General features: G+C 41.6%; 1 protein-coding gene across 9 annotated transcripts in view; it reads left to right on the top strand.

The window, feature by feature from the left end:
- RUFY1 (RUN and FYVE domain containing 1) overlaps nucleotides 1-26,547 on the top strand; it is a 55,982-nt gene that overhangs the window by 13,992 nt on the left and 15,443 nt on the right. For 5 of the 9 annotated variants that reach the window (XM_060144429.1, XM_060144428.1, XM_060144426.1 and 2 more), the window contains 9 exons: nucleotides 2,014-2,079; nucleotides 4,247-4,316; nucleotides 8,444-8,545; nucleotides 9,281-9,397; nucleotides 9,796-9,963; nucleotides 18,413-18,510; nucleotides 23,527-23,646; nucleotides 24,328-24,457; nucleotides 26,138-26,232. In XM_060144429.1, the coding sequence (XP_060000412.1) occupies nucleotides 2,014-2,079; nucleotides 4,247-4,316; nucleotides 8,444-8,545; nucleotides 9,281-9,397; nucleotides 9,796-9,963; nucleotides 18,413-18,510; nucleotides 23,527-23,646; nucleotides 24,328-24,457; nucleotides 26,138-26,232 (966 nt within the window). The remainder of the gene's footprint in view (nucleotides 1-2,013; nucleotides 2,080-4,246; nucleotides 4,317-8,443; nucleotides 8,546-9,280; nucleotides 9,398-9,795; nucleotides 9,964-18,412; nucleotides 18,511-23,526; nucleotides 23,647-24,327; nucleotides 24,458-26,137; nucleotides 26,233-26,547) is intronic. The other 4 variants (XR_009539719.1, XR_009539718.1, XM_060144431.1 and 1 more) reach the window with 2 other exon arrangements.

Below are 26,547 nucleotides of genomic sequence, written 5' to 3'. Positions count from 1 at the left end.
TATTCCCATTGTTTAAGGAATTAGGCTCTGTGGAAGAATAGAGGGTACAAGGCAAATTTCCCCATTAACACTATCCCCTCGTCTCCATCTCAATCCCACTCCCCCTGCTTCTTCAGAGGAAGCTACTCATGCATGACTCCTTCCAAGCCTTTACTGCCTTGCAGGTATATATTTTTTGGTAGTGTAATTTGCTTTATGGTTTGGATGTAAATGGAAAGGTACTATTATATATTTAAGTTGCCACTAGACTTATTCTTTGATCCTACTGTGTCTTGGGTGTCTTTTCATGCCACATTGTAGCTCTACCTCATCCTTGTTAACAAGAGCATTAAAAGAAGTTATCCTGGGGAAAAAAAAAAAGAAAAGAAAAAAAGCAAACAATGTATATAACATGCTACCATTTATGTTATAACAAAAAAGACATACGCCCATATTTATATGTTGTACTTCCATATACATGGATCATTTCTAGAGAGGCACATCGACCTGAAAACAAGGCCACCTGTGGGAAAGAGGTCAGGAGACAGGCATGGGAGGGAGTTTCACTGTAAACCCTTGCGCTGTGTTTGAATATTTTACCACGTACATCTGTTACCTGTCTTTCACACGTCTTTGTAATGAGAACTCTTCCTTCTCAGTGCCTTGGCAGTGCACCTTACCAAGGAAGGGACCAGCGGGAATCCCATTAATGCTTCATGCACCCACAGTACAAGGATTCACTCACTTGAAATTTAAAATACATTCTTAATGTCAAAAAGAACTGGAAATAAACTAATTATCCACTATTAAGGGAATACAGTCAGCCTTTCAACCTGCAGATGTGGAACCCACAGATATAGAGGGTCAGCTGTGCTATGCCATTTGTATAAGGGACTTGAGCATCTGCAGATTTGGGTATCCACAGAGGTTCTGGAACTAGTCCCCCGTGGATACCTAGGGACATCTGCAATTGAATGAATTGTAGAACATCTGAAGTATTCCACACTATGTATTATACAGACATGAAAGAAAAACAAATTTGACCTACTGTATAGTAGATTTAGAGGGATTTCCACAGGTATTATTGAGTGAGAAAAGTATAATACTGAGAAGTATATATATCCCATTTTTTAAAACCCCCAAATTCTCTAATATATATTTTATATTTTAATTGCATATACTATATGTAAAAATATAGATAGATATTATGATTATATACACATAGGATACTCAACAAGCTATCAGTATGTGTTACCTGGGAGAGCTATGTAAAGGGCAGAAAGGTAAAAGAAAAAAAATGACTGCACTGACCAGCAAATCCAGCACCTGTGGCATGAACCTGGGTCACATGATCCCATTTATGTACATATGTATGTAAAGAAATTGGTGGGAGGAACCTAACTTTAAAATGATAAAGTCTTTTTTGCTTTTTTTATAAAGATGTATGAAGTTTTGTTGTGTTGTGGTTTCGCTTTTTGCTTTTTTTTTTTTTTGGCCATGCTGCACAGCTTGCAGGATCTTAGTTCCCTGACCAGGGATTGAACCTACCACCTTGGCAGTGAAAGTGCGGAGTCCTAACCACTGGACTGCCAAAGAGTTCCCAGAGTCTTTTTTTTTAACCCAGACTAATCAGCTTTGTGTTTTGAAGAGTCTTGTGGTCTTCTTTTCTGAGGCAGCTTCTTTTCCTTCAGTATAACAAGGGCTGCTTCATCTCCTAACTGGAGAGCCATTTACATGTGGCTTTTGGTGTTTCTACCTTGCCTGCCAGTGGCTTTCTCAAATGCTAGGGGAGAGGTGGGAGGAGCGTCTGCAGGGAGGCTCCTCTCCAGGCAGCCTGTTTCCAGTGTGTCCCATGTCTTCCTAGCCCGCCTTGCTGGTTCACTTAGGACCGTGCAGACATTACTAAGCTCTGACCATCTCTTGGTTTCCTGATGACATTGGTACTCCTACAAGGTGACTGGAAGGTTGGGGGACAATTAAAAGTATTAACCCTGAGTAAAAAGAATTTCTCTCTTTTTATGTTCTTTTTAAAAGGCATGAAAGAATTACTGATGTCCTTGATCAAAAAAATTATGTGGAAGAACTTAACCGGCACTTAAGGTAGGACTCCCTCCTTTTTCCAGTGTTGCAGTTCATTCTCAGTGCCCAATGATTGCCTCATGGAACCTTTTTGGGTTGCCATATATTTATAACTAACTTTTTTCCAAACCAAGAAAAAAGGTTGTCGTTCAGTGCTCATGTGTACAGACTGTAGAAGTATGATTTCTTGATAAAGAGCTTTGGGGAATCCTTTGATCTTTTGTTCTGTCTAGTTATGCAAATTAGAGAGTAATAAATTAAACCTCTCCACCCCTTAGCCCACCGCAACTTAGTTGGAAATCACTGCATGGGAAGCATTATTGCTGCTGGGAATCAACACACATCCCTCCAACGTTCTGGGCAGGAAAAAGGGGTTGAAAACCACTGGGCTAGACCTTTGAGAATAATTCAATAGTGATAGCAGGTATCTTTATCTTGAATTTTTATTTTAATTGGAAAGCTGCTGCTGTGTTTCATGAAACACTAGTTGTTGCAGGTTTTGATGGAGAATGGATGGAGATTCTCAGCCTAACAAGTTTGGGAAAAATAATTCTCTCTCTGAACCCTCTTTAGAGAGTACACTGTGCACATTAGCAGTTCTCTGCGGGAGCAGCCTCTCTGGCCCCCAAAGCCAATGAAGCAGGCAAAGGAGCTAGTGTGTTCTTCAGAACATACCTAGGGTATGCTGCTCTGAGCTTTCCTGAGGTGTGATGCTGGCTATTATTTTGAGAGTGAGATTCTTAATCCATGCTTAGTTTATTGAGAACTTTTATAAGGAATAGATGTTGAATTTTATCAAATGCCTTTTAGCATCCATTAAGTTAATCATGACTTTTATCCCTTAATCTATTGATGTAATATAGTTTATTAATGGATTTCTTCATAGGGATAAACTCTGCTTGATCATAGCTTTAATAATTTAGTCATTCTCTTAACATGTAACTTAACATAGTTGTTCCATAGTTTCCCCTCTGGCATGGTATCAGGGTTATGCAGCTTCACAAAATGAATCAGGAAGCTTTGCCTTGTTTCTGTGCCTGGGAACACCTTCTATTTCATGAGCATTATTTGCTCCTTGAAAATTTGAAGCTCAAAGCCTGTATGGAGGCAATACTTTGCCAGCTTTTCAGTTTTTCCTTAGCTGTTAATTCATCTAGCTTTTCTCCTCGTGAGGATATATCTTTTTTGGTAATTTATGTTTTCTAAGGAAAAATAGAAATTTTGTTGATATTTTCTAAGTTATGTAGTTGGTACAGAATTGAAAATGGCATACTCTTAAAACTTGTAATTCCTTCCATATGTTTTGTTTTGTTGACTTCTTCATTTTGTGTCAATTTGTATTTTTATTTTTCTCCCACCCAATTCTTGAACCTTGGTTCATTAGCCTTGTCAGGTTTGTTTCTTGGTACCCCCCCTCACCGGCAAAAAGCCCCAGTTTTTGGTAGTAGGGTCTGTTGCCTAAAAGTGCAGGCTCTGGAGCCAGACCACCTGGGTTCATAGGGGTATGAAGTTAAGTGAGTTTTTCAATATAAAGTTATGGTTTCCTCATCTGTAAAACAGATTAACAATAAGATTTGCCTCACAGAATTGTGGGGAGTTGACGCATTTAAAGTGCTTAGAACAAACAGGGCCTGACACATTGTCCAAAAAGAAAACTACTACTATTATTGTTGTGGTTATTATTATTGTTGTTTGTCAAGTCTACATTAGCTTTTTACATATTTTTCAGTATGAAAGTAGTGCATATTACTTAAAGAATATGTGAAAAATGGGACAAAGTATAAAAAAGATTTAAAAATCACCTTTGATCCAACTACCCAAAAGTACCAATATCTTGTTATGAATATTACTTTAGATATATGACTGCCGGTGCGTTTTGGTTCCCATATATTGTGTTGGGGGAAATGCTGTTTTCTTTCCAGTTGGCTAAATAAGAAATGGGTAGCATATTTGGAGAAAACATTGAAAACTTTTCAGTAAAAAAAAATATATATATATATACACACACACAAACACACACACACTGCTTACATATATATTTAGAATTCTCATCTATGAGTTAATTGGAGACCCTTTGACTCTCCATTTCATATAGGAAATCTAGGAATCTCTATTCTCATTGTTTACAGATTGGGAAAACAGTCAGCTTTTATAAGTTCACATTTACTTAATATTTTCTTTTTCACAGCTGCACAGTTGGGGATCTTCAAACCAAGATAGAAGGGCTGGAAAAGACTAATTCAAAGCTTCAAGAAGAGGTTTGTAACTTATTGAAATTCTTAAAGCAGAATGACCCAAGAAGAGAAATGGTATGGTTGGTATATCTGACCAGAGCTTCTCACTTGTAGGAATGGGAATTGCTAACCTTGGGTTGAGCTGCACACAGGACAGACATTCTCAGAATTTCACATCCTCAGAATGTCCGTGTTCTACCCTGGCCGGGGCTCCCATGAGCCAGTGCAATGGATCATGAGCCAGTTCTAAGTGACTTAGGTTTTATCACCTCACAGTGGTCCAGTAGAAGACAAGTCCTAGTTGGAAAAGCCCCACTCCTTTTGTGAACGTGCTATCCTCTTCCTCTTTTCCCACCTTTCCTATGATGTAGTGTGTCTCCCGGCTGCCCAGAAGGCACAGGCTCTTTTATGGGGTAAAAGTACCCTCGCCCCCCCCTTCCGTGTCTCGGCCTCTCAGGAGCTTGGAACCAGTCTCCCCACAGTGTGGTCTTTCTCTGCTTTCTCACTAGGAAGAGAGAGAATGAAAGGACAGGAAGAAGGAGGGCTGAGGCTGAGGAAGAAAGCTTGCTGCCAGCTGCCCGGCAGTCTCCTTGGTGGACACATCTTGTCTCCTGTTAGCAGGAGGGGGGTTGCTCAGCCTTTCTGAGGCTTTCCACAGGTAGCGGTCCCTGGCTGCTCGACCCTCCCCACCAAGTCTCACTGGGAAGGAAGAGGGCTGTGAGGGGGGCCGGAGAGTGACCCCCCCCACCATGGTGTGGAGGCAGGTTACAGCCAAAAGGAGAGTCACAGAGCGCACCTTTGTAACGGAGGACCCAGTTTAAAGCTCACTTTAAACTTCCTGCGCCCTCTTGAGGGGCCAGGCCTGAACAGCTTTCACGAGAGGAGTTCAGATTTGTAACAGGAGAAAGAAACTCAAAAATGGGCCTCATGGGAGAGACTTCATCACACTTAGAGCTGAAGGACTCGAATTCACCTGGGGGGTAGAGTGGGCCTTTGGGCCTCACTTTGCTCATCTCTAAATTGGGTGATAATTCAACACACTTACAATAGTATTGTAAAGATTAAGTTAGGTTAATACCATATAAATGTGCCTTGTCCAACACTTAGCATGTGGAGGCACTCAAGGAGACCTTAGTTGATTTTATTTTATTTATTTTTTAAATTTTTTTATTTTATTTATTTATTTTTGGCTGCGTTGGGTCTTCATTGCTGCACACGGGCTTTCTCTAGTTGCAGCGAGCGGGGGCTAGTCTTCGTTGTGATGCAGGGGCTTCTCATTGCGGTGGCTTCTCTTGTTGTGGAGCACAGGCTCTAGGCGTGCAGGCTTCAATAGTTGTGGTGAGCGGGCTCAGTAGGTGTGGCTCGCGGGCTCTAGAGTGCAGGCTCAGTAGTTGTGGCACACAGGATTAGTTGCTCCGCGGTATGTGGGATCTTCCTGGACCAGGGCTCAAACCCGTGTCCCCTGCATTGACAGGCGGATTCTTAACCACTGCACCACCAGGGAAGTCCCCTTAGTTGATTTTAGAAAAGCAGATTCACTCTTTGTTCTCCCAGATGAGGTGGCATGCTTTTTATATATATATATATAATTTTTATTGGAGTATAGTTGATTTACAATGTTGTGTTAGTTTCAGGTGTACAACAAAGTGAATCAGCTATACATATACATATATCCACTCTTTTTTAGATTCTTTTCCCATATAGGCCATTACATAGTAATGAGTAGAGTTCCCTGTGCTATACAGAAGGTCCTTACTAGTTATCTGTTTTATATATAGTAGTTTGTATATGTCAATCCCAATCTTCCAATTTATCCCTCCCCGCCCTTTACCCCCTGGTAACCGTAAGTTTGTTTTCTACATCTGTAACTCTATTTCTGTTTTGTAGATAAGTTCATTTATACCCTTTTTTAGATTCCACGTATAAGCAATATTGTATGATATTTGTCTTTCTCTGTCTGACTTACTTCACTCAGTCTGACAATCTCTAGGTCAATCCATGTTTCTGCAGATGGCATTATTTCGTTCTTTTTTATGGCTGAGTAATATTCCACTGTGTATATGTACTACATCTTCTTTATTCATTCCTCTGTTGATGGACATTTAGGTTGCTTCCATGTCCTGGCTACTGTAAGTAATGCTGCAATGAACATTGGGGTACATATATCTTTTAGAATTATGGTTTTCTCCAGATATATGCCCAGGAGTGGGATTGCTGGATCATATGGTAGCTCTATTTTTAGTTTTTTAAGGAACCTCCATACTGTTCTTCATAGTGGCTGTACCAATTTACATTCCCACGAGCAGTATAGGAGGGTTGCCTTTTCTCCACACCCTCTCCAGCAATTATTGTTTGTAGATTTTTTTTTTTTTTTTTTTTGCGTTACACGGGCCTCTCTGTTGTGGCCTCTCCCGCTGTGGAGCACAGGCTCTGGACGCGCAGGCTCAGCGGCCATGGCTCACGGGCCCAGCTCCTCCGCAGCATGTGGGATCTCCCCAGACCGGGGCATGAACCCGTGTCCCCTGCATCGGCAGGCGGACTCTCAACCACTGTGCCACCAGGGAAGCCCTGTTTGTAGATTTTTTCATGATGGCCATTCTGACCAGTGTAAGGTGATACCTTATTGTAGTTTTGATTTGCATTTCTCTAATAATTAGTGATGTTGACCATCTTTTCATGTGCTTTTTGGCCATCTGCATGTCTTCTTTGGAGAAATGTTATTTAGATCTTCTGCCCATTTTTTGATTGGGTTGTTTTTTTGATATTGAGCTGCATGAGCTGTTTGTATATTTTGGAGATTAATCCCTGGTCAGTTGCTTCATCTGTAAATATTTTCTCCCATTCTGAGGGGAGGTGACATGCTTTGAATGAAAGTCTAATTTAGCTTTTGAAACTGAACAACTGGCTTATTTTTCCTTCAAAGGCAAACAGATGTAATAGAAAATGTACTTCAGAGAAAAGTATATCTCTCACTTCAGGGTGTGCTCTCTATGTCTTCAGAGAGTAGGATGGGAATTAGCTTATGGTTTTTGCCTGCTTCTTCCCTTGCAGCAACTAGCACCTCCTTTCAAGCCTTAAAGTTTCTTACGTGGGCACAGCAGTTATGTTTAGAAACCCCAGTCCTGGGTTCTGAGTCTGAGTGGACCTAGATGCTGTTGACCAAGGGGAGGTGAGGAGTTCAGTGCTTCAGGGCCCCCCATTAGTGAATGACGCTAAGAGCACAGCCAAGTATCGAGGGCAAATGTCTGGCTTCTTTCTCCTTCTCCAGCCTCACCTTCTCTCACCAGGCTGTCTCAGAGGCTGGGAAAGGAGAGGTTGGTTGGGGTATTTACTCACCTCTCCTCAGCAGGTACATGAAGGCACCTGCTCCTGTACACTTTAGCCTAAACTACGTTAACTTGTTCAGGGCAAGGAAGATGTTTTCCTCGGGCACATCTTTAATGGTTTGGTTGTGATTCCTCTCCCAGCTTCTTTAATTCTCTCTCTAGTGATAAGATATCCTTTTGCTCATTGGCTAGAAAAACTAAAAAGAATGAAGAATCAGGGGGAAAAAAGCCCATAATCCCTTGGCTAAGTGACAGCTGTATATAGAGTCCCCATCTTTCCTTAAGCTTTTTTTGTTTGTTTGTTTTTGTTTTTCTTAATGATTTTTAACAGTTAAGTTTTTTTCTTTAAACTAGACGTGAGAACTTACTGTATAACCTGCTTTTTTATTTTTATTATATCATAAGTATGTTCTCAAGTCATTAAAAGCTTTTGTAAGTATTTTAATAACTACATATTTCTGTTTTATGCTTTTACTGTGATTTGTTAAACCATTTCTAGTATTGGACATTTAAGCTGTTTCTAATTTGTGTCCATAAATCTTTGCCCACATGAAGTAGTATGCTATCATTTTTGTAAAACAAGAATATCTAGGGAGGGCAGAGATGGCTAGGGGCAGGGGTAAGAGAGATTTTACTGTTTATGTTTTTATATCTTTGGAATTTTGAACCATGTGAATGTATTACCTATTCAAAACAAGGATAAAAAATAAAATATCACATATGTGAAAATACATTGTCAATTGTGAAGATGCCAAATGTTAGCTTTTAATTTGAACAGTAAGATTCATTTTGATGTTAAGAAATCTAAAAATCTTTCTTAATCAGCTTTCAGCTGCAACAGACCGAATTTGTTCACTTCAAGAAGAACAGCAACAATTAAGAGAACAAAATGAATTAATTCGTGAGAAAAGCGAAAAAAGCGTAGAGGTGAGAAGTAGGCCTTGCAGCTGGGCGGCATGTTCCCCACTCAGACATGTGCATCAGACATCTCAAGCCCAGAACGTGCAAAGATGCCTTGTTTGACACCAGAAAATCCTGCCACAGTGCCCTTCTGTGTCACTCTCAGGCCACCCGGACCACTTGGGGTTTCCCAAGTGCACTGCTCCCTTGCCTCTGGGCCTTTGCGAGTGAAAGTTCCTATTCCCTCTTCAGCTTCTCTCATGAGCCTGGTCCCCTGTGGTGCTGCCTCTGGCACCCATCAGTAGGCCTGGACCCTTCTCCCGTGTTTCCATAGCTCTTTGCACCTCCCTCCATTATAGAATCCGCTTACTGTTGTGTAGAATTGCTGGCTTGCAGCTGTCTCACCTGATGACTTGAGAGTAGAGACCATATCTGATTCATCTCAAAATTCACCCAGTGCTAAAAACGTGCTAGATAAATACTGAATGGGGACCTTTCCCACTCAGAACGACTATTCTATTTTAAAGAAAATTAAATTGTTTTCTGCACCTACCTTTTCAAAAATCTATTGGCTTGCTCTCATCCTTCATGTTCAAAGATATTTCAAAATACCTTTAAAATTTTAGCCTTTCTCTATTATGCTTAAAAAAATAGAAATTATGCTACTGTTTAAAAATATATATATGTTATATTTTTAAATACTTTGTAGTTAGCTTGCTTCTGTAAGCAAACCATCCCTCTGGTGCTCTTGTTTGATCACAGATAACAAAACAGGATACAAAAGTTGAGCTGGAGACTTACAAGCAGACTCGGCAAGGTCTGGATGAAATGTACAATGATGTGTGGAAGCAGCTGAAGGAGGAGAAGAAAGCCCGTTTGGTGAGTTTGCGAGCCTGAGTTACCAGAAAGATTCCTCAGTTTATTCCCTCTATGTTACTTCTGTCAGCACTTTGCACACACATGCTTCAACCTGCTTTTAAAAACAAGTGAGTTTTTATACAAATAAAGTTTTTAACATGTGAAAAAAAATACTCGTGGAGTATTTCTCATTGCCACCTACCTGCTTTCTGTTGACTTGATGCAGAGCCAGTGTTCATTGTAAAATGAGGAAAGGGAGAAAACTTAATCTAGTTACGCTCCAGACAGACTTGTCTGCATCTCCCTAACCTATTCTGACCTTCCGTTTGTATTTTCAGCACTGCCCAAGATACAACATCAGTTAAGTTCATTTCTGTGATGTGCTTTAATAATATTTTCCTTATTAATATCCTTTTAAGGAACTAGAAAAAGAACTGGAGCTACAAATTGGAATGAAAACCGAAATGGAAATCGCAATGAAGTTACTAGAAAAGGACACTCACGAGAAGCAGGACACTCTAGTTGCCCTGCGCCAGCAGCTGGAGGAAGTCAAAGCAATTAACTTACAGATGTTTCACAAAGTTCAGGTGGGACTTGGCTTTATGTCCACATCACAACCCTGTTTCCTGCTGCTTGTCTACAGTGGTAGAGCTTGTCACGTGCTGCCTTTCCAGTCATTCTTTCCGCAGAAGGAGAGAATAGACACATCTGTGAGGGCCTAGTATTTGCAGACCTGGTCCTAGGCCATCTTACATGTTATTGCATTTATTTTATTTGAGTCTCCCGGCAGTCCCTGACAAAAGTTTATAAAATGGGGGGAAATGTAAGTGACAAGGTAAAATCAAATGGCTAAGTCACATGTCCCTGGTGGCACAGCTAATAAATAGAGCTGAAAACTGAACTGTGTCTCTTGAATCTAAATCTGAACTTTGCCTGTCATACGTTCACTGTCCCCCTGCTGTCTGTTTCTGTCTACTTCAGGTACTAATTGTTTGCCCCAAGAAATGGAGAAGTGGATTAAGGATATTAGTTAGTATTGCCTTTTCAAGCTTTGCCAATAAGTTAATCTTACTGAGTCTCCAAGATCACCTCCCTCGTCATTTCAGAGTGGTCAAGGGGAGCTAGCCCAGAAAGAACCGGTCACGCCAGAGTTTGAAAGACAGCATCTAAACACTGCAACACTTTCTTGCCCAGAAGCTACCCAGAAGGGTACCATTCTGTGTCCTCAAAGCTTTTCCTTTTTTGAAGTTCTCTTTCCTATTTTATTGCCAAAACAGTCCCACTTCCTTTTCCACAGAGTGGTTTCAGTCTTACTAGTAGTAACATCTATGCCAAAGATAATGTGAGAGCAGACGGTACAAATAAACTGTGCTATTTTGTCCGTCTTTTTAAAAATTATTACGTAATTAATATTTTTGTAATTGCAACAATGAAAATTGAAGCAAAAAGAGAAAAGGAAGAAAATAGTTTTACCCTCCCAACAAATTATCTATTTTAATTTTTTCATGTTTTCTTCTGGTTTTGTTCAGCATATAGACATACTGTTAATACATGTTAGGGGAAACTAAACTACTATAATAGCTTAAAGCATTGCAGACCAGCAGTTTTGCTCCCCACGGTCATTCAGGGATTCAGACTAATGGCAGCTCCAGCTCTCAAGGCCACTTGAGTTGTCACCATTCTTGCCAGCAGAAGTGGGGAGAAGAGCAAAGGTCCAGAGCCAGGGATTTGTTCTCAAACAGTGAGACAGCAGTTGCACCCACCATTTCTTCCGATCACATAGGAAAGGGCTAGTCAGCATGGCCAGGCTTGGCTGCAAGGGGAGCCTGGGGCTGTTGTTTCTGGGCTGCAGGCCAGGTGAAGGGGAAAGTAGGTGTGGGTAGATGTAGTTGTCACTACAACAGTCGACCCCACTGAGCTACTGGCAAGCCCTGCTTCCTCAGAGTCCACAACCCTGGGTGATGGGCAGCACTCTCCCTCAAGCCCATAGGGCCTGTGTTCCAACTAGAAGACTATCTGTCAGTCACGTTAGCCTGTCCTGCCCAGGATGAACTGGTAGAGCAGAAACAGGATAACCATGATGAAATGCCTATTGGGAAAGAGGAAACAAGGGACGCACCTGGCAGTCCCTGGCCCTCGGTGGTCATTGTGTCCTCTGGGCAGGAACCGTGAAGGCTGCTTGGGGTACTGAGGACTCCATTTCTTAGCATGTCTGGCTACCGCTTCTGCCTTCTAGAGAGCATGTCTGCTGACCTCCGTGGCCCCTGAGACCACCATCTTCAATGGCTGATGGGAAGTGGGCTCCCGTGGAGTGGGCTACACAGCTTTGACGGCCAGCTTCTTGCCAGTGTCAGTCTACTGGCCTGGAGGTTGTATAAGGGATCCAACAGTCAGATATTTTTCAGACCAGACTGGTGGTTTCTTGGACAATTCGGTTCCCTCTGTCACAGCCTCTGGTCTGCTTGCATCCACTTGATCCGTGTGTCAGTGACCGTAGTCTGTTATGAGTAAACACAGTTCCCACACCTGCTCCATTTCTTTGCTCTGTCAGTCTTTCTCATGTCAGTGACCAGTCATCTGGAACAACAGCTTGAGGCATGAGGAAAGCAGCCTACTCCGATCTTCGCTGCAGGATGTCACAGGGCCATATGGCTCACTCTTCAGTCCTCTCTCTTCCTTCTGAGTCCAGAAGCAGTTGACTTTTCTAACCTTTGGCCTCTGTATCCCTGTCCATCTCTCCCTGCAAACCCCTTGCTTATAGCACCTGTTCACATGGCAAACCCCACTGCACATCCTAGCATTCTGGAGCCCTGGCACAGTTGCGTGGATTCCATCTTCCAAGTTTGGGCAAGCGACAGTTTGACTAAATGTTTGCCATAACTAACAAGGGTCACAACATCTGCTTTGACAGCACCAAACCCCTGGCTGCTGAGTCAGCACAGCATACATTGGGTTCCCTGGGGAAGCACCACCCCCAAGTCCGTCTCTGGTGCTGCTGGAATTCTGGCCTCATACCCTTTTCTCCCTCTGGGCTTCAGATGCAGAAGGTTGAGTCAGTCATATCCCTCTGTTTGGGGCACTATAATAAGACACCCTGTTTTCTTATTTCCTTTTATCCCCCACCCCGACTCCCATCCTCTTTCCTCTAGGCCAGCATTCTTAAGTGTTTATCTTTTTATTTATATTTGTCATTCTAAAACATGTATCATTTTGAGGACATGAATTTTAATTTACACAAGTGGTATCGTGCTGTGGATCACATTCTATTCCTTACTTTTTCTCCCTCAGTGCTACATTCATCCTCATGTATATCTGCTGTTGGCTTCTTAGTGCAGTTTAGCTTCCCAGTGTTTGTACCCACTGTGTTTTCTTGCCCATTCCCCCGGTGACGGACAAACGGTTTTCCTCCACTGCGCTAGCACAAGCAACACCTTGGCAGCTAGTGTACCCATCTCCCTCTGAAATCTCTCTGGCAGACATAATTGAAGTGTCCTCCCAGCCAGACACTTCCTTTCCTCCTTTGTGTCCTTGGTTTGCATAAGCCCAGCCACACTGCTTTCTAGAAGGGCTGCACCAACACACGCTCCCTCCAGCTGTGTCCTGTGGTGCCTGTATTGCGAGGGTACAGTTGACTTAATATTCATTTCTCAGTCTAGTGAGCTTGAGCATCCCTTCATGTTGGTTCCCATTTATGCTGCTTTGTGGCTTGCCTATTCATATTTTTTGTCCTTTTTTCTTTTGGGTTTCCTATGTTTTCCTTGTTGATTAGTAGTAATTCCATGTATGGTCTAAATTTTAGTCCTTTACTGGTTTACAGATTGTAAATATCTTCTCCTAGTGTCATCTACTGTCCTTAAGTCCCTATTTTTGATGTAGTCTAATGTGTTGATTTTTCACATATGGTTTGAAGTTTGGGGGTTTTGTTTTAGAACTCTTTCTCATGTCTAGGTGTCAAAGATATTCCACACTAGTTGTCTAAACCTTTCACATTTAGGTTTTTAATGTATCTAGAGTTAACCTTTGTATATGGCCTTACCTAGGGATCCAGTTATCTTTTTCTCCATATAGTAAGCTGCTTAAAAGTACCACAAACTGAGTGGCTTTACAAAAATTTGCCGTCTCACAGTACTGGAGGCCAGAAGTTTCAGAGTAAGGTGTTGGCAGGAATGGTTTCCTCTGAGGGCTGTGAGGAAGTCAGTCCCATCCGTCTCCTAGATTCTGGTGGTTGCTGGCAATATTTGGGTTTCCTTCACTTGGAGAAGTTATCACCTCCATCTCTGCCCTCATCTTCACACAGCTTTCTCCCTGTGTGTGCATGCCTGTGCCCACATTTCCCCTTTGTAAAAGGACACCAGTCATATTGGATTAGGAGCCCACCCTACTCCAGTGTGACCTCATCTTAACTAATTATGTCTGCAGTGAGTGACCCGTTTTCCAAATAAGATCCTGGGTGGTACTGGGGTTAGGACTTCAACATAATGGATTTGGGATGGACACACTCGACCCATAACGTAGGTCAAGCCTGCCTACCTTTCCCCCTTTTTTCCCTCTTCTTTTTTTGATTGACTTATCTATTTGTAAATGTTCATCCTTTTTTTCTTTTTTTTAATTGAAGTATAATTAATTTACAGTATTGTGTTAGTTTCAGGTGTAAAGCAAAGTGATTCTTTTTCAGATTCTTTTCTATTATAGGGTATTACAAAATACTGAATATAGTTCCCTATGCTATACAGTAGGTCCTTATTTATCTGTTTTATATATAGTGGTGTGTATCTGTTAATCCCAAATTTCTAATTTATCCCTCCTCACCCCTTTCCCCTTTGGTAACCATAAGTTTCTTTTCTACGTCTGTGAGTCTGTTTCTGTGTTGTAAATAAGTTCATTTGTATCATTTTTTCAGATCCTATGTGTGATACATGATATTTGTCTTTGTCTGTCTGACTTCACTTTAGTATGATAATCTCTAGGTCCATCCATATTGCTGCAAATGGCATTATTTCCTTCTTTCTTATGGCTGAATAATATTCCAATGTATATAATACCATATCTTCTTTATCCTTCATCTATTTTTTTATATAAATTTATTTACTTTTTATTTTTATTTTTGGCCACGTTGGGTCTTTGTTGCCGTGCATGGGCTTTCTCTGGTTGCGGCGAGTGGGGGCTACTCTTCGTTGTGGTGCATGGGCTTCCCATTGCAGTGGCTTCTCTTGTTGCGGAGCATGGGCTGTAGGCACGCGGGCTTCAATAGTTGTGGCACGCGGGCTCAGTAGTTGTGGCACGCGAGCTCTAGAGCGCAGGCTCAGTAGTTGCGGTGAATGGGCTTAGTTGCTCTGCAGCATGTGGGATCTTCCCGGACCAGGGCTCAAACCCATGTCCCCTGCATTGGCAGGCGGATTCTTAACCACTGTGCCACCAGGGAAGCCCCTATCCATTCATCTGTTGATGGACATTTAGGTTGCTTCCATGTCTCAGTTACTGTAAATAGTATTGCTGTGAACATTGAGGTGCACGTATCTTTTTGAATTAGAGCTTTCATCTTTTCTGGATATATGCCCAGGAGTGGGACTGCTGGATCATATGGTAATTCCATTTTTAGTTTTTTAAGGAACCTCCATACTGTCTTCCACAGTGGCTGCACCAATTTACATTCCCACCAACAGTGTAGGATTTATTATTTGCAGACTTTTTGATGATTACCATTCTGACTGGTGTGAGGTGATACTTCATTGTAGTTTTTATTTGCATTTCTCTAATAATTAGGCAAGTTGAGCATCTTTTCATGTGCTTATTGGCCATCTGTATGTTTTCTTTGGAGAAATGTTGATGTAGGTCTTCTGCCCATTTTTTGATTGGTTGTTTGTTTTTTTTGATACTGAGCTGTATAAGCTGTTTGTATATTTTCAAAATTAATCCCTTGTCAGTCACATCATTTGCAGATGTTTTCTCCCATTCCATAGGTTGTCTTTTCATTTTGTTTATGGTTTCCTTTGCTGTGCAAAAGCTTATAAGTTTAATTAGGTCCCATTTGTTTATTTTTGCTTTTGTTTCCATTACTCTAGGAGACAGATCCAAAAAAATATTTCTCTGATTTATGTCAAAGAGTGCTCTGCCTATGTTTTCCTCTAGGAGTCTTATAGTATCCAGTATTACATTTAGGTCTTTAATCCATTTCAAGTTTATTTTTGTATATGGTGTTAGAAAATGTTCTAATTTCATTCTTTTACATGTAGCTGTACACTTTTCCCAGCACCACTTACTGAAGAGACTGTCTTTTCTCCATTGTATATTCTTGCCTCCTTTGCTGTAGATTAATTGACCATAAGTGCTTGGGTTTATTTCTGGGCTTTCTATCCTGTTCCATTGATCTATGTGCTGTTTCTGTGCCAGTATCATGCTGTTTTGGTTACTGTAGCTTTGTAGTATAGTCTGATTCTTGATAAAAATTTTAGAATAAGGTATAAATTTCCTTTTTAAAAAATCCAGCTGAATTTCTTACATGAGAATTGCATTGAATTTATAGTTTACTCTCTTTTTGTCCTTTTTCTTCTGTAAGAGTTGCATTTTCTCTAGGTGAACTCCTCAATTCTGTCTAGTTCTTGTTGCTAGTGTGCTGGGTGCCTTATTTTGGCTGCATCCCCTAGTGAGGTCTTGCTGATGTAGAGAAGTGCTTTTGTGCTTTATAGGTTGATCTTGTGTTTGACAGCCTTGCTCACCACCTAGTTCTAATAGTTTGTCTATTAATCCTGTTGATTTTAGATGTAATTGATCATATCATAGGCAAATAAAGACAGTTTAATTTCTTCACTCTCAGGTTTTGTACACCTCATTCTTTTTTGTTTCTTTTAGCATTGGCCAGGACCTCCATGACTACATTAAACAGTAGTTGGAATAGTAAGCAGATTTGTGGTCCTGATCTTAAAAGTAATGCATGTAAAAATTTCTCCATCAAGAATAATGCTTACTAGATGGTTGATATATAAACTTTACTTAGTTAAGGAAGTTCTTTTCTATTTCTTGTTTGCTCAGAGTTTTCCTCATAAATAAATATTGAACCTTATTAAATGTTTTGGGCTTTTTTGCATTTTATCTGTTGTGATAGTCCTGTTCTTTTTCTCCCTTATTTATGTGGCAATTTATACATTTATGTTCCTGGATTCCTGCTTGATTGTGATATATTTAAATATACTCTTGACTCAGTTAGCCAATATGTTATATATAATCTGTGTGTTTATGTACGAGACAGACCTCTTTCTTTCCTTTTACTAGCCTTATTTGGCTTCAGAATCATGGTTGGACTGGTACTATAAAATAAGGTTTCCTGTTCTCTTTCTCTGAAATAATGCTTATAAGATAGAAAGTGTCTATTCTCCAAAAGTTTTGAGAACCCACCCATGTTGTAGGATTCATCTGGGCTGGGCTTTTTGGGCAGAGAGACTATGACTACCATTTCTATTTATTGAATGTTTACTGGCTTATTCATATTTTCCATTTCTTCTCAGACCAATTTTGGTATATTTTTTTCCAAAATGTATCTTATTTTGTTTAGGTTTTCAAATGTTTTTGTTTATAACATTCTTTTGCAGAATTTTTAAATCTCTTTTATTCAGCATTTTCTTTTTGCATTTTTTGTATTTCTTCCTTATTTGGTCTTGCCAGAGGTGTGTCTGTCCTCATAATCTTTTCAGAGAACCAGCTTTTTTTCTAATATTCTTTATTGTGTATTGTTATTATTTCTTTTTCATTGATTTCTACCCTGACTTTTATTATTTTCTTTCTTATTTCTTTGGGTTTGCTCTGTGGCTCATTTTCAACTTCTGAAATGCATGCTTAGCTCATCTGTTTTATCTTTTTTAATTTCATTAAACATTTTATTTAAAGTTAAAAATTGCCCACAAGTACTGCTTTAGCTATGGCCCTCAAATTTTGATGGAAGCATTTCACCTAAAAAGCATGTTTCTCACATTTGTCATCTCTGAAATCAAGATGCATCTTATGGTCAATGGCATGACATGTTTCAAGTAGCAGTTTTTTCCTTCATAGTGGTATATAAAATTAGGGTGCATCTTCAATATAGTAAAATATTGCAGAGTGTTTTCATTGTCTTTCAGCTCTAAGTATTTCATAATCTCTCTTCTGGTTTCTTTTTCTTTTTTTTTTTACCTCAATAGTTTTTAGTAATATGCTATTCCATTTCCAGATATGAGGTGTTTAGCTATTCTTTTGTTCCTTATGTCTAGTTTTATTACTTTAAAGCCAGACACTACAGTCTATATATTCTTAAGAATTTATCAGGACTTCTTTCTGTCTTCAGCCTTTCTGTATCCTTGTATTTTAAGAGTGTCTCTAGTAGGCACACAGAAACATGTTGCTCTTTTGCTGCCTCCTAGTCATTCAGCATCTGCCATGGTTAAAAGCCTGGACTCAGAAAGTCACATGGTTGTGAGTAAGAACCCAGCTGCACCATATTTGTGCTCAGACCTTTTCCCAGGTGCTTTCTATTTCTGAGCCTCCCTCTCTTGCTCAGAGAAGTGGGGGCTAACAATGCCCACCATGAGAACTCTGCAAGAGTCAGGTGAACTCATGGATGTGCCTGACACATGAGAAGACTCAGTAACATTGAGTCAGATCCGACTCTGAAATTCTTTTTCAAAAAGGGGCATGGACTATTCAAACAGAGGGCTTCAGTATCTCCCTCTCTGCCTTTTTTTTTTTTCTTTTTTTCTTTTTTTGGCCGGCTGGCTTGCAGAATCTTAATTCCCCAACCAGGGATTGAATCTGCACCACAGCAGTGAAAACACCAAGTTATAACCACTGGAACTCCAGGAAATTCCCCCTCTGCCTTTCTTTATGTTGATGACATGGGAGCCATAGCCTAGTTTGTCTTCCAGGGCTCTGGGGAAGAGCAGCAATTAATGAAACGCTCTTGAAAGTGTTATAAAAAAAGTACAAGAATAGTTGAACCCACTTGTAATCCAGAGCAGGCAGGGGGGTGAGGGAGAAGCAGAAAATAACCCTCTTTCCTTGCTTTTATAGAATGCAGAGAGCAGTTTACAACAGAAGAATGAAGCCATCACATCTTTTGAAGAAAAAACCAATCAAGTTATGTCCAGCATGAAACAAATGGAAGAAAGGTAAACACTTCCCCCAGCAGATATTCCCTAGAAGGTGCTGGGCATTATTTGGGCCTGGGGACTTACTCAGAGTATTTCAAAAGTATAGACAAGTTAGGATGACTGTCCTTCAGGTCCCCAGCAAGGGGACCAGATTCCCCAGCTTTGCCTAAGCAGGTATTCATTTAATCAACCTTAGGGCTACATCACATTGTCCTCTCAGGGGGTTAGAACTATCCAGTGAGCTCAGATTTAAATATCAGGTTAGGACTTCCCTGGTGGCGCAGTGGTTACGAATCCGCCTGCCAATGCAGGGGACACAGGTTCGAGCCCTGGCCCAGGAAGATCCCACATGCCGTGGAGCAACTAAGCCCATGTGCCACAACTACTGAGCCTGCGCTCTAGAGCCCACAAGCCACAACTACTGAGCCTGCGCGCCTAGAGCCTGTGCTCCACAACATGAGTAGCCACAACAATGAGAAGCCCGCTGACTGCAACAGAGAGTAGCCCCTGCTCGCCACAACTAGAGAAAGCCTGCGCACAGCAATGAAGACGAAACTCAGCCAAAAGAATAAATAAATAAATAATTTTTTTAAAATAAATAAATTTAAATAAATAAACAAATATCAGGTCAGAGACTTCGCTGGTGGTCCAGTGGTTAAGACTCTGTGCTTCCACTGCAGTGGGCACGGGTTCAATCCCTGGTTGAAGAAGTAAGATCCCTCATGCCGCACCAAAAGATAAAAATTTTTAAAATAAGTAAATGTCAGGTCAGTAGGGGATCAGAATAGGGTCAAAAAATAGACTTGCACAGGGCTTCCCTGGTGGCGCAGTGGTTGAGAGTCTGCCTGCCAATGCAGGGAACACGGGTTCTTGCCCTAGTCCGGGAGGATCCCACATGCCACAGAGCGGCTGGGCCCATGGGCCATGGCTGCTGAGCCTGCACGTCCGAAGCCTGTGCTCTGCAACGGGAGAGGCCACAACAGTGAGAGGCCTCGTACTGCAAAAAAAAAAAGACTCGCACAAATACAGGTGGCTGATTTTTTTACAAAGGTGCAAAGGTAGTTCAATGGAGAAAGGATAATCTTTTCAGTGAATGATATTGGAACAATTGGATATCCATACACCAAAAAATGAACCTCAATTTAGACCTCACACCTTTAAACAAAAGTTAACTCAAAATGGATCATAAATCTACATGTAAAACTTAAAACTGTAAACTTTTAGAAGAAAAAATAGGAGAAAATCTTTGTGGCCTTGGGTTAGACAGAGGGCTCTTAGACATGACATAAAAACATGATCCATAAGAGAAAACTTGATAAATTGGACTTTATCAAAATTTAAAACTTTGTTCTGTGGAAGACACACTTAAGAGAATAAAAAGACAAGTTATAGATTTGGAGAAAATTTGAAAATCACATATCTGACAAAGGACTTATATCCAAAATACATAAAGAACTCTCAGAACTCCACGAACAATCCAATCTAAAATGGACAGAGGACTTCCCTGGTGGTTCAGTGGGTGAGACTCCATGCTCCCAATGCAGGGGGCCTGGTTTCAATCCAGGGATTGAACTGGGGATCCAGGGATCGATTGGGCAACTAGATCCCACATGCATGCCGCAACTAAGAAGCCTGCATGCCACAACTATGAGCCCGCATTCCACAGCTACAAGATCCCGCGTGGCACACTAAAATTCAGTGCAGCCTTAAATAAATAAATAAATAAAAATTTTAAATGGACAAAAGACTTAAACAGACCCTTCACCAAACAGGACATATGGATGGCAAATAAGCACATGAAAAGATTGTCAAGGTAGCAGGATACAAGATTAATATACAGAAATCTGTTGTATTTCTTTACCCTAACAATGAAATGTCAGAAAGAGAAAGTAAAAAAAAAAAAAAAAAAATGCTGTTGAAAATTGCATCAAAAAAAAAAAAAACCTAGGAATAAACCTAACCAAGGAGATGAAAGACTTATACGCAGAGAACTACAAAACATTGATAAAAGAAATTGAAAATTGAAGATGATTCAAAGAAATGTAAAGATATCCCATGCTCTAGGGTTGGAAGAATTAATATAGTTAAAATGACCATACTACCCAAAGCAATCTACAGATTTAATGTGATCACTATCAAATTACCCATGACATTTTTCACAAAACTGCAACATATAATCCTAAAATTTATGTGGAACCACAAAAGACCCTGAATTGCCAAAGCAATCCTGAGGAAAAAGAACAAAGCTGGAGGCATAACCCTTCCAGGCTTCAAACGATACTACAAAGCTATAGTAGTCAAAACAGCATGGTATTAGCACAAAAACAGACATATGGATCATTGGAATAGAGAGCCCAGAAATAAATCCACACACCTACATCAATTTATCTTTGACAGAGGAGGGAAGGATATACAATGGAGAAAACACAGTCTCTTCAGCAAGTGGTGTTGGGAAAGCTGGACAGCCTCATGTAAATCATTGAAGTTAGAACACTCCCTCACATCATACACAGAAATAACTCGAAATGGCTTAAAGACTTAAATATAAGATGTGACACCATAAAACTCTTAGAAGAGAACATAGGCAAAACATTCTCTGACATAAATTGTAGCAATGGTTTCTTAGGTCAGTCTCCCAAAGCAAAAGAAATAAAAGCAAAAATAAACAAATGGGACCTAATCAAACTTACAAACTTTTGCACAGCAAAGGAAACCATAAACAAAATGAAAAGACAACCTACAGACTGGGAGAAAATATTTGCAAAATGATGCAACTGACAAGGGCTTAATTTCCAAAACATACAAACACCTCAAATGACTCAATAACAGAGAAACAACACAATCAAAAAATGGGCAGAAGGGACTTCCCTGGTAGCATAGTGGTTAAGAATCTACCTGCCAATACAAGGGACAGGGATTCGATCCCTGGTCCAGGAAGATCCCACATGCTGCAGAGCAACTAAGCCTGTGCACCACAACTGCTGAGCCTGCACTCTAGAGCCTGGGAGCCACAACTACTGAGCCCGTGTATCACAACTACTGAAGCCCACGCACCTAGAGCCCATGCTCCACAACAAGAGAAGCCACCATGATGAGAAGCCCGCACACCACAACAAAGAGTAGCCCCCACTCACCGCAACTAGAAAAAGCCCGTGCACAGCTACAAATACCCAACACAGCCGTAAATAAATAAATAAATACAATACAATACAATACAATACAAAAAATGGGCAGAACACCTAAGTAAGCATGTCTCCAAAGAAGACATACAGTAGGACAATAGGCACATGTAAAGATGCTCAACATGGCTAATTATTAGAGAAATGCAAACTGAAACTACAATGAAGTATTACCTCACACCTGTCAGAATGGCCATCATCAAAAGTCTACAAATAAATGCAGGAGCGGGTGTGAGGAAAAGGGAACCTTCGTACACTGTTGGTGGGAATATAAATTGGTGCAGCCACTATGGAAAACAATATGATGGTTCCTTAAAAAACTAAAAATAGAGTTGCCATATGATCCAGCAGTCCCACTTCTGGGCATATATCCAGAAAAGATGAAAGCTCTAATTTCAAAAGATATGTGCACCCCAATGTTGATAGCAATACTACTATTTACAGTAGCCAAGACATGGAAGCAACCTAAATGTCCATCAGTAAATGAATGGATAAAGAAGATGTGAGATACATATACACACACACACACACACACACACACACACACACACACAATGGAATATTACTCAGCAATAAAAAAGAATGAAATAATGCCACTTGCAGCAACATGGATGAACCTAGAGATTATCATACCAAGTGTAAGTGAGTCAGGCAGAGAGAGACAAATACATGATATCACTTACATGTGGAATCTAAAACTGATACAAATGAACTTATTTACAGCACAGAAAGAGACTCACAGACTTAGAAAACAAACTTATGGTTACCAAAAGGGAAGGGGAGGAGGGATAAATTGGGAGTATGGGATTAACAGATATACACCACCATATATAAACTAGATAAACAACAGGGATTTACTGTGTAGCACAGGGAACTATATTCAATATCTTATAATAACCTATGATGGAAAAGAATTGGAAAAAAAGAATATAGCTGTGTGTGTATATATATATATGTGTGTGTGTGTGTGTGTGTGTGTGTGTATTGTATAACCAAATTACTGTACACCTGAAACTAATACAATATTGTAAATCAACAATACTTGAGTTAAAAAATAAAAAAAGATGTTCAGCATCATTAGCCATTAGGGAAGTGCATGTTAAAATCAATGAGATGCCACTGCATACCTATTAGAACAGCTACATATTTTTATAATGACAGTACCAGGTGCTGGAGAGGCTACAAAGCAACTGGAACAGTCATACATTACCAGTGGGAATGCAGAATGGTACAACCACTTTGGAAAACAGTTCTTAAAAAGCCAAACATACTCTTACCATATGACCCAATAATCCCACTCCTGGCTGTTTGCCCAAAAGAAATGAAAACTCATGTTCACCGAAAAACCTGTACACAAATGCTTATAGCAGCTCTGTTCATAATTGCCAAAAACTAAAAGCAGCTCAGATATCTTTCATCAAATGAATGGATAAACTGGTACATCTATGCAATGAAATTCTACTCAGCCATAAAAAGGAATGACGACTGATACACACGAAAACTTGGATTGATCGCAAAGACATGCTAAAAGAAGCCAGTCTCAAAAGGTTATATGAAGTATAATTTCATGTATATGACATTAGGGGTGGAGAGAAGGTGTGACTCAGAGGGGCAGTGCCAAGGTGTTTTGTGGGGTGATGGAACTATTCTGTATCACCTGGTAGAATGGATTGTAGTAATGGCTACATGAACTTATGCCTGTGCTGAAACTCCAGGAACTATTCACAAAAAGGAGTCAATTTTACCATATATTAATTTTTAAATGTAAAAGAAAGCCAGCAAGAATATGCAAAAATTATATGGTAAATGTGAGGAATGATCCTTTCCTTACAAAGATTTGGTTCATTTGGTCTAGGTTACAGCACTCAGAGAGGGCGAGGCAGGGGGCCGAGGAGCGGAGCCACAAGCTGCAGCAGGAGCTCGGCGGGAGGAGCAGCGCTCTGCAGCAACAGCTCTCCCAGCTGCTCGAGCAGTGGTAGGAGCCCTGGCGGCAGCAGGTGGCTGAGCGGTGCGGGAAGGACTGGGAAGGCCATCTCCCAATTGGGGCAGCGTCCCAGTGTCCACTTCAGAGGTGGCCCCTGCAAAGCTAGGATTCAGATGAGAAAAGAGACGTCTATTCCCTGTTTCACAAATGAGAAAAACGATTGCAGGGGGTTCAGTATAGTCCCCAGGGCTACTCAGCTGGTGAGAAGGGCATCAGGATTTAGTTGCGGTTCACTTCCTACCCCTCTGTAGCTTTCTATTTGCCCCCAACCCCCCAATATCCTCCATTGTCAGCTGGCTCTGGGTTGGAAAAAGCAAGATAAATGTTGCAGAATAAACGTCTCTTTTCCTCAGGTGTCCATCTCAGTAGAGGGTTCTGTGTGTGTGACCCCAAGTGTTAGAGCTCTTTTCCTCCCTCTCCATTCGCATAACTGTCAAGTGTGTGCCTGTGCCTGCTTTCCATGACATGTTCCTGGTCTTTCCTATGGAGGTGCAGATGGCCCTGCGGGAAAGGGAACCTTATTTCCATGCTTGTTGAAAGGTCTAGATGCTCACGTGGCAGTTCAGATTCCTGTGAATCCCCCGTTTCTTGAGTGGTGACCTGGGTTGTGGATTGTGGACCTTCATGAAAATCTCTCATTGAGACTAACTCAAGTTCATTTTGCGAAAACAGCTCAAGTCTAGAGAAAGAGTTGAAATCAGAAAAAGAGCAAAGACAGGCTCTTCAGCGAGAATTACAGCATGAGAAAGACACTTCCTCTCTACTCCGAGCAGAGCTACAGCAAGTAGAAGGATTAAAAAAGGTAAGGCAGACTGTCTTGGGGAGAAAAAGAGCTTCTAGCATCTGCAAAAACTCCTGCTCAAGAGCCTCCCAGTGGGCAAGTGAGCCACGTGCATGACTCGTGAATCCGCAGCTGCAGGGCCAGTCCCCGCTGTGCGCCAGCCGGCTCCAGGCCTGGGACAGGCCTGGGACACTGTTCCCACATCTGCTCTAGGAGGAAAAGGCAAAGACGCATCATAATCCAGTGAGCAAACCAGAGAGACTCGGTAATGAGAACAGTGAAGAGAGTAAAACAGTAAAATGTCCCCACACTGGCATGGCGGGTGGCCTGGGAAGAGAGTGACAGTTAAGCAGACAATTGAATGCTGAACAAGGGCCAGCCATGCAGAGCCACCAGGAAGTGTGAGGGTCTGTCGCAGCAAAGGAGCAGAGAGAAGGGCTGTGTGGCTGAGGTGTGATAGCAGAGGAAGGAGGGCTTGAACAGAGCCTCAGGCAGCCCTCCTGCACCACACCTTCCCTGGAGGAGGATCCCTGCAGCGGGGGCAGTTCCCAGACCTAGATTTTGTCTCGTTGAGCACGGTAATGGGTACTGCTGCAATTTGAGAGAAAGGCCCTTTGATTTCCATTGGAAAGTACCTAGAGCCCCTCATGAGAGAGCCTGCTAGGCCCAGTGTGGGGATTGCTTCCTCAAGAGCCACTCCGGCTCAGAGGTGGAGGAGAGGACTTCTAGAAAGTTCTGCCGCATGATGGACCATGCCCCCTTTACTTCAAAATACTTTGATCTAAGATTTGAATTACACACACCCCTGCAAAAGAAACAAAACAATGTGTCTAACATCGCTGGGAAGCCTCAGCATGCCCTTGTGAGCCTATGTTAATAGGCTCTGGAGCACAGGGCCCAGGAGCGGCTAAGGGGGAACTGCCACCACTCAGGCCTAAGCCCCACTGCTGCCCCGGGGTCAGCCCTGAAAACCCAAGTTACTTTTCTGGGTCTTTGTCTCTGCCCTTGCCAGCCTTTGTCCTCAAGGTGTGCTGGCCCCAGATTACAAAGTCATCAGCATCATCCCCAGCGAGCTTCACTCCATGGCTCGGGCCTCCAGAAGGGCTTGCCACTCTCGGGGCCATGAAAGAGAGCCCAGATCTTGGCCTTCATCAGCCTTGTTCATTCATTCTCCGGAAATTTTGACCAGCCCTTTCTGAAAAACAGTTTATTCCTAAACTAGCTTGCCCTGATACAAATCTGTCTTTTCATAGAAACTCAGATAGGCAAAGCCTTTTTTGCACTGTGAGGGTCTGTTTTGAACATTTCTCGCCCCACATCACTGTTTGCACTGCAGAGCCACTCCTGAAGTGCTCACCCTTCCAGTTGCCCATTCTGGTGAAACATGAGGGAACCTATGAAATAACCCTGTCTTGAAGAAGGTTAATACAACAAAACTGTTTCTTGCTCTTGAAAAACATTCCAGGGACTTCCCTAGCGGTCCAGTGATTAAGACTTGGCGCTTCCACTGCAGGGGACACAGGTTTGATCCCTGGTCAGGGAATCAAGATCTTGCATGCCTCGCAGAGTGGCCAAAAAAGAAAAAACACAACAGAAAAAAGAAAAGAAAAACATTCCAACCTGCTTGTCACTATGATTACTAAACCTTAAAAAAAAAAAGACTTTCAAGTCTGTGTCAAGCACCTGGTTTGTTCACTTTAGGAGCTGCGGGAGCTCCAGGATGAGAAGACAGAGTTACAGAAGGTTTGTGACGAGCAGGAACAAGCCCTCCAGGAAATGGGTCTGCACCTCAGCCAGTAAGAACCCCACTCCCCTTGTCTGCCACCTCCATTAGGGCCACTAGGCCTCCCTCCCCCTGGAGAGTCACACCAGCCTACCCACTGCATCACTCAAGCCCCAAACCTGTGTCCTCTTGTCAGAGGAGGGAAGGCCAGTCGGGGAGGCCTGCCAGCTATTCAATGGTGATGCCCCCACACACACACTAAACCCAGGAAGTCAGGCGCCAGGGACATAGCACTGGTTTGGGTTAATTAACTCATCAAGAATATCCTTTGCTAGTGACTGGAACCCTCATGTTCACAAACTTAGTATCTGTGTCCCAAGGGAACAAG

This window comes from Lagenorhynchus albirostris, chromosome 3 (assembly GCF_949774975.1).
Source record: "Lagenorhynchus albirostris chromosome 3, mLagAlb1.1, whole genome shotgun sequence".
Classification (NCBI taxonomy): domain Eukaryota; kingdom Metazoa; phylum Chordata; class Mammalia; order Artiodactyla; family Delphinidae; genus Lagenorhynchus; species Lagenorhynchus albirostris.
The sequence above is the reverse complement of the archived record's forward strand: the minus strand, read 5'-3'. Positions and strand labels throughout refer to the sequence as shown.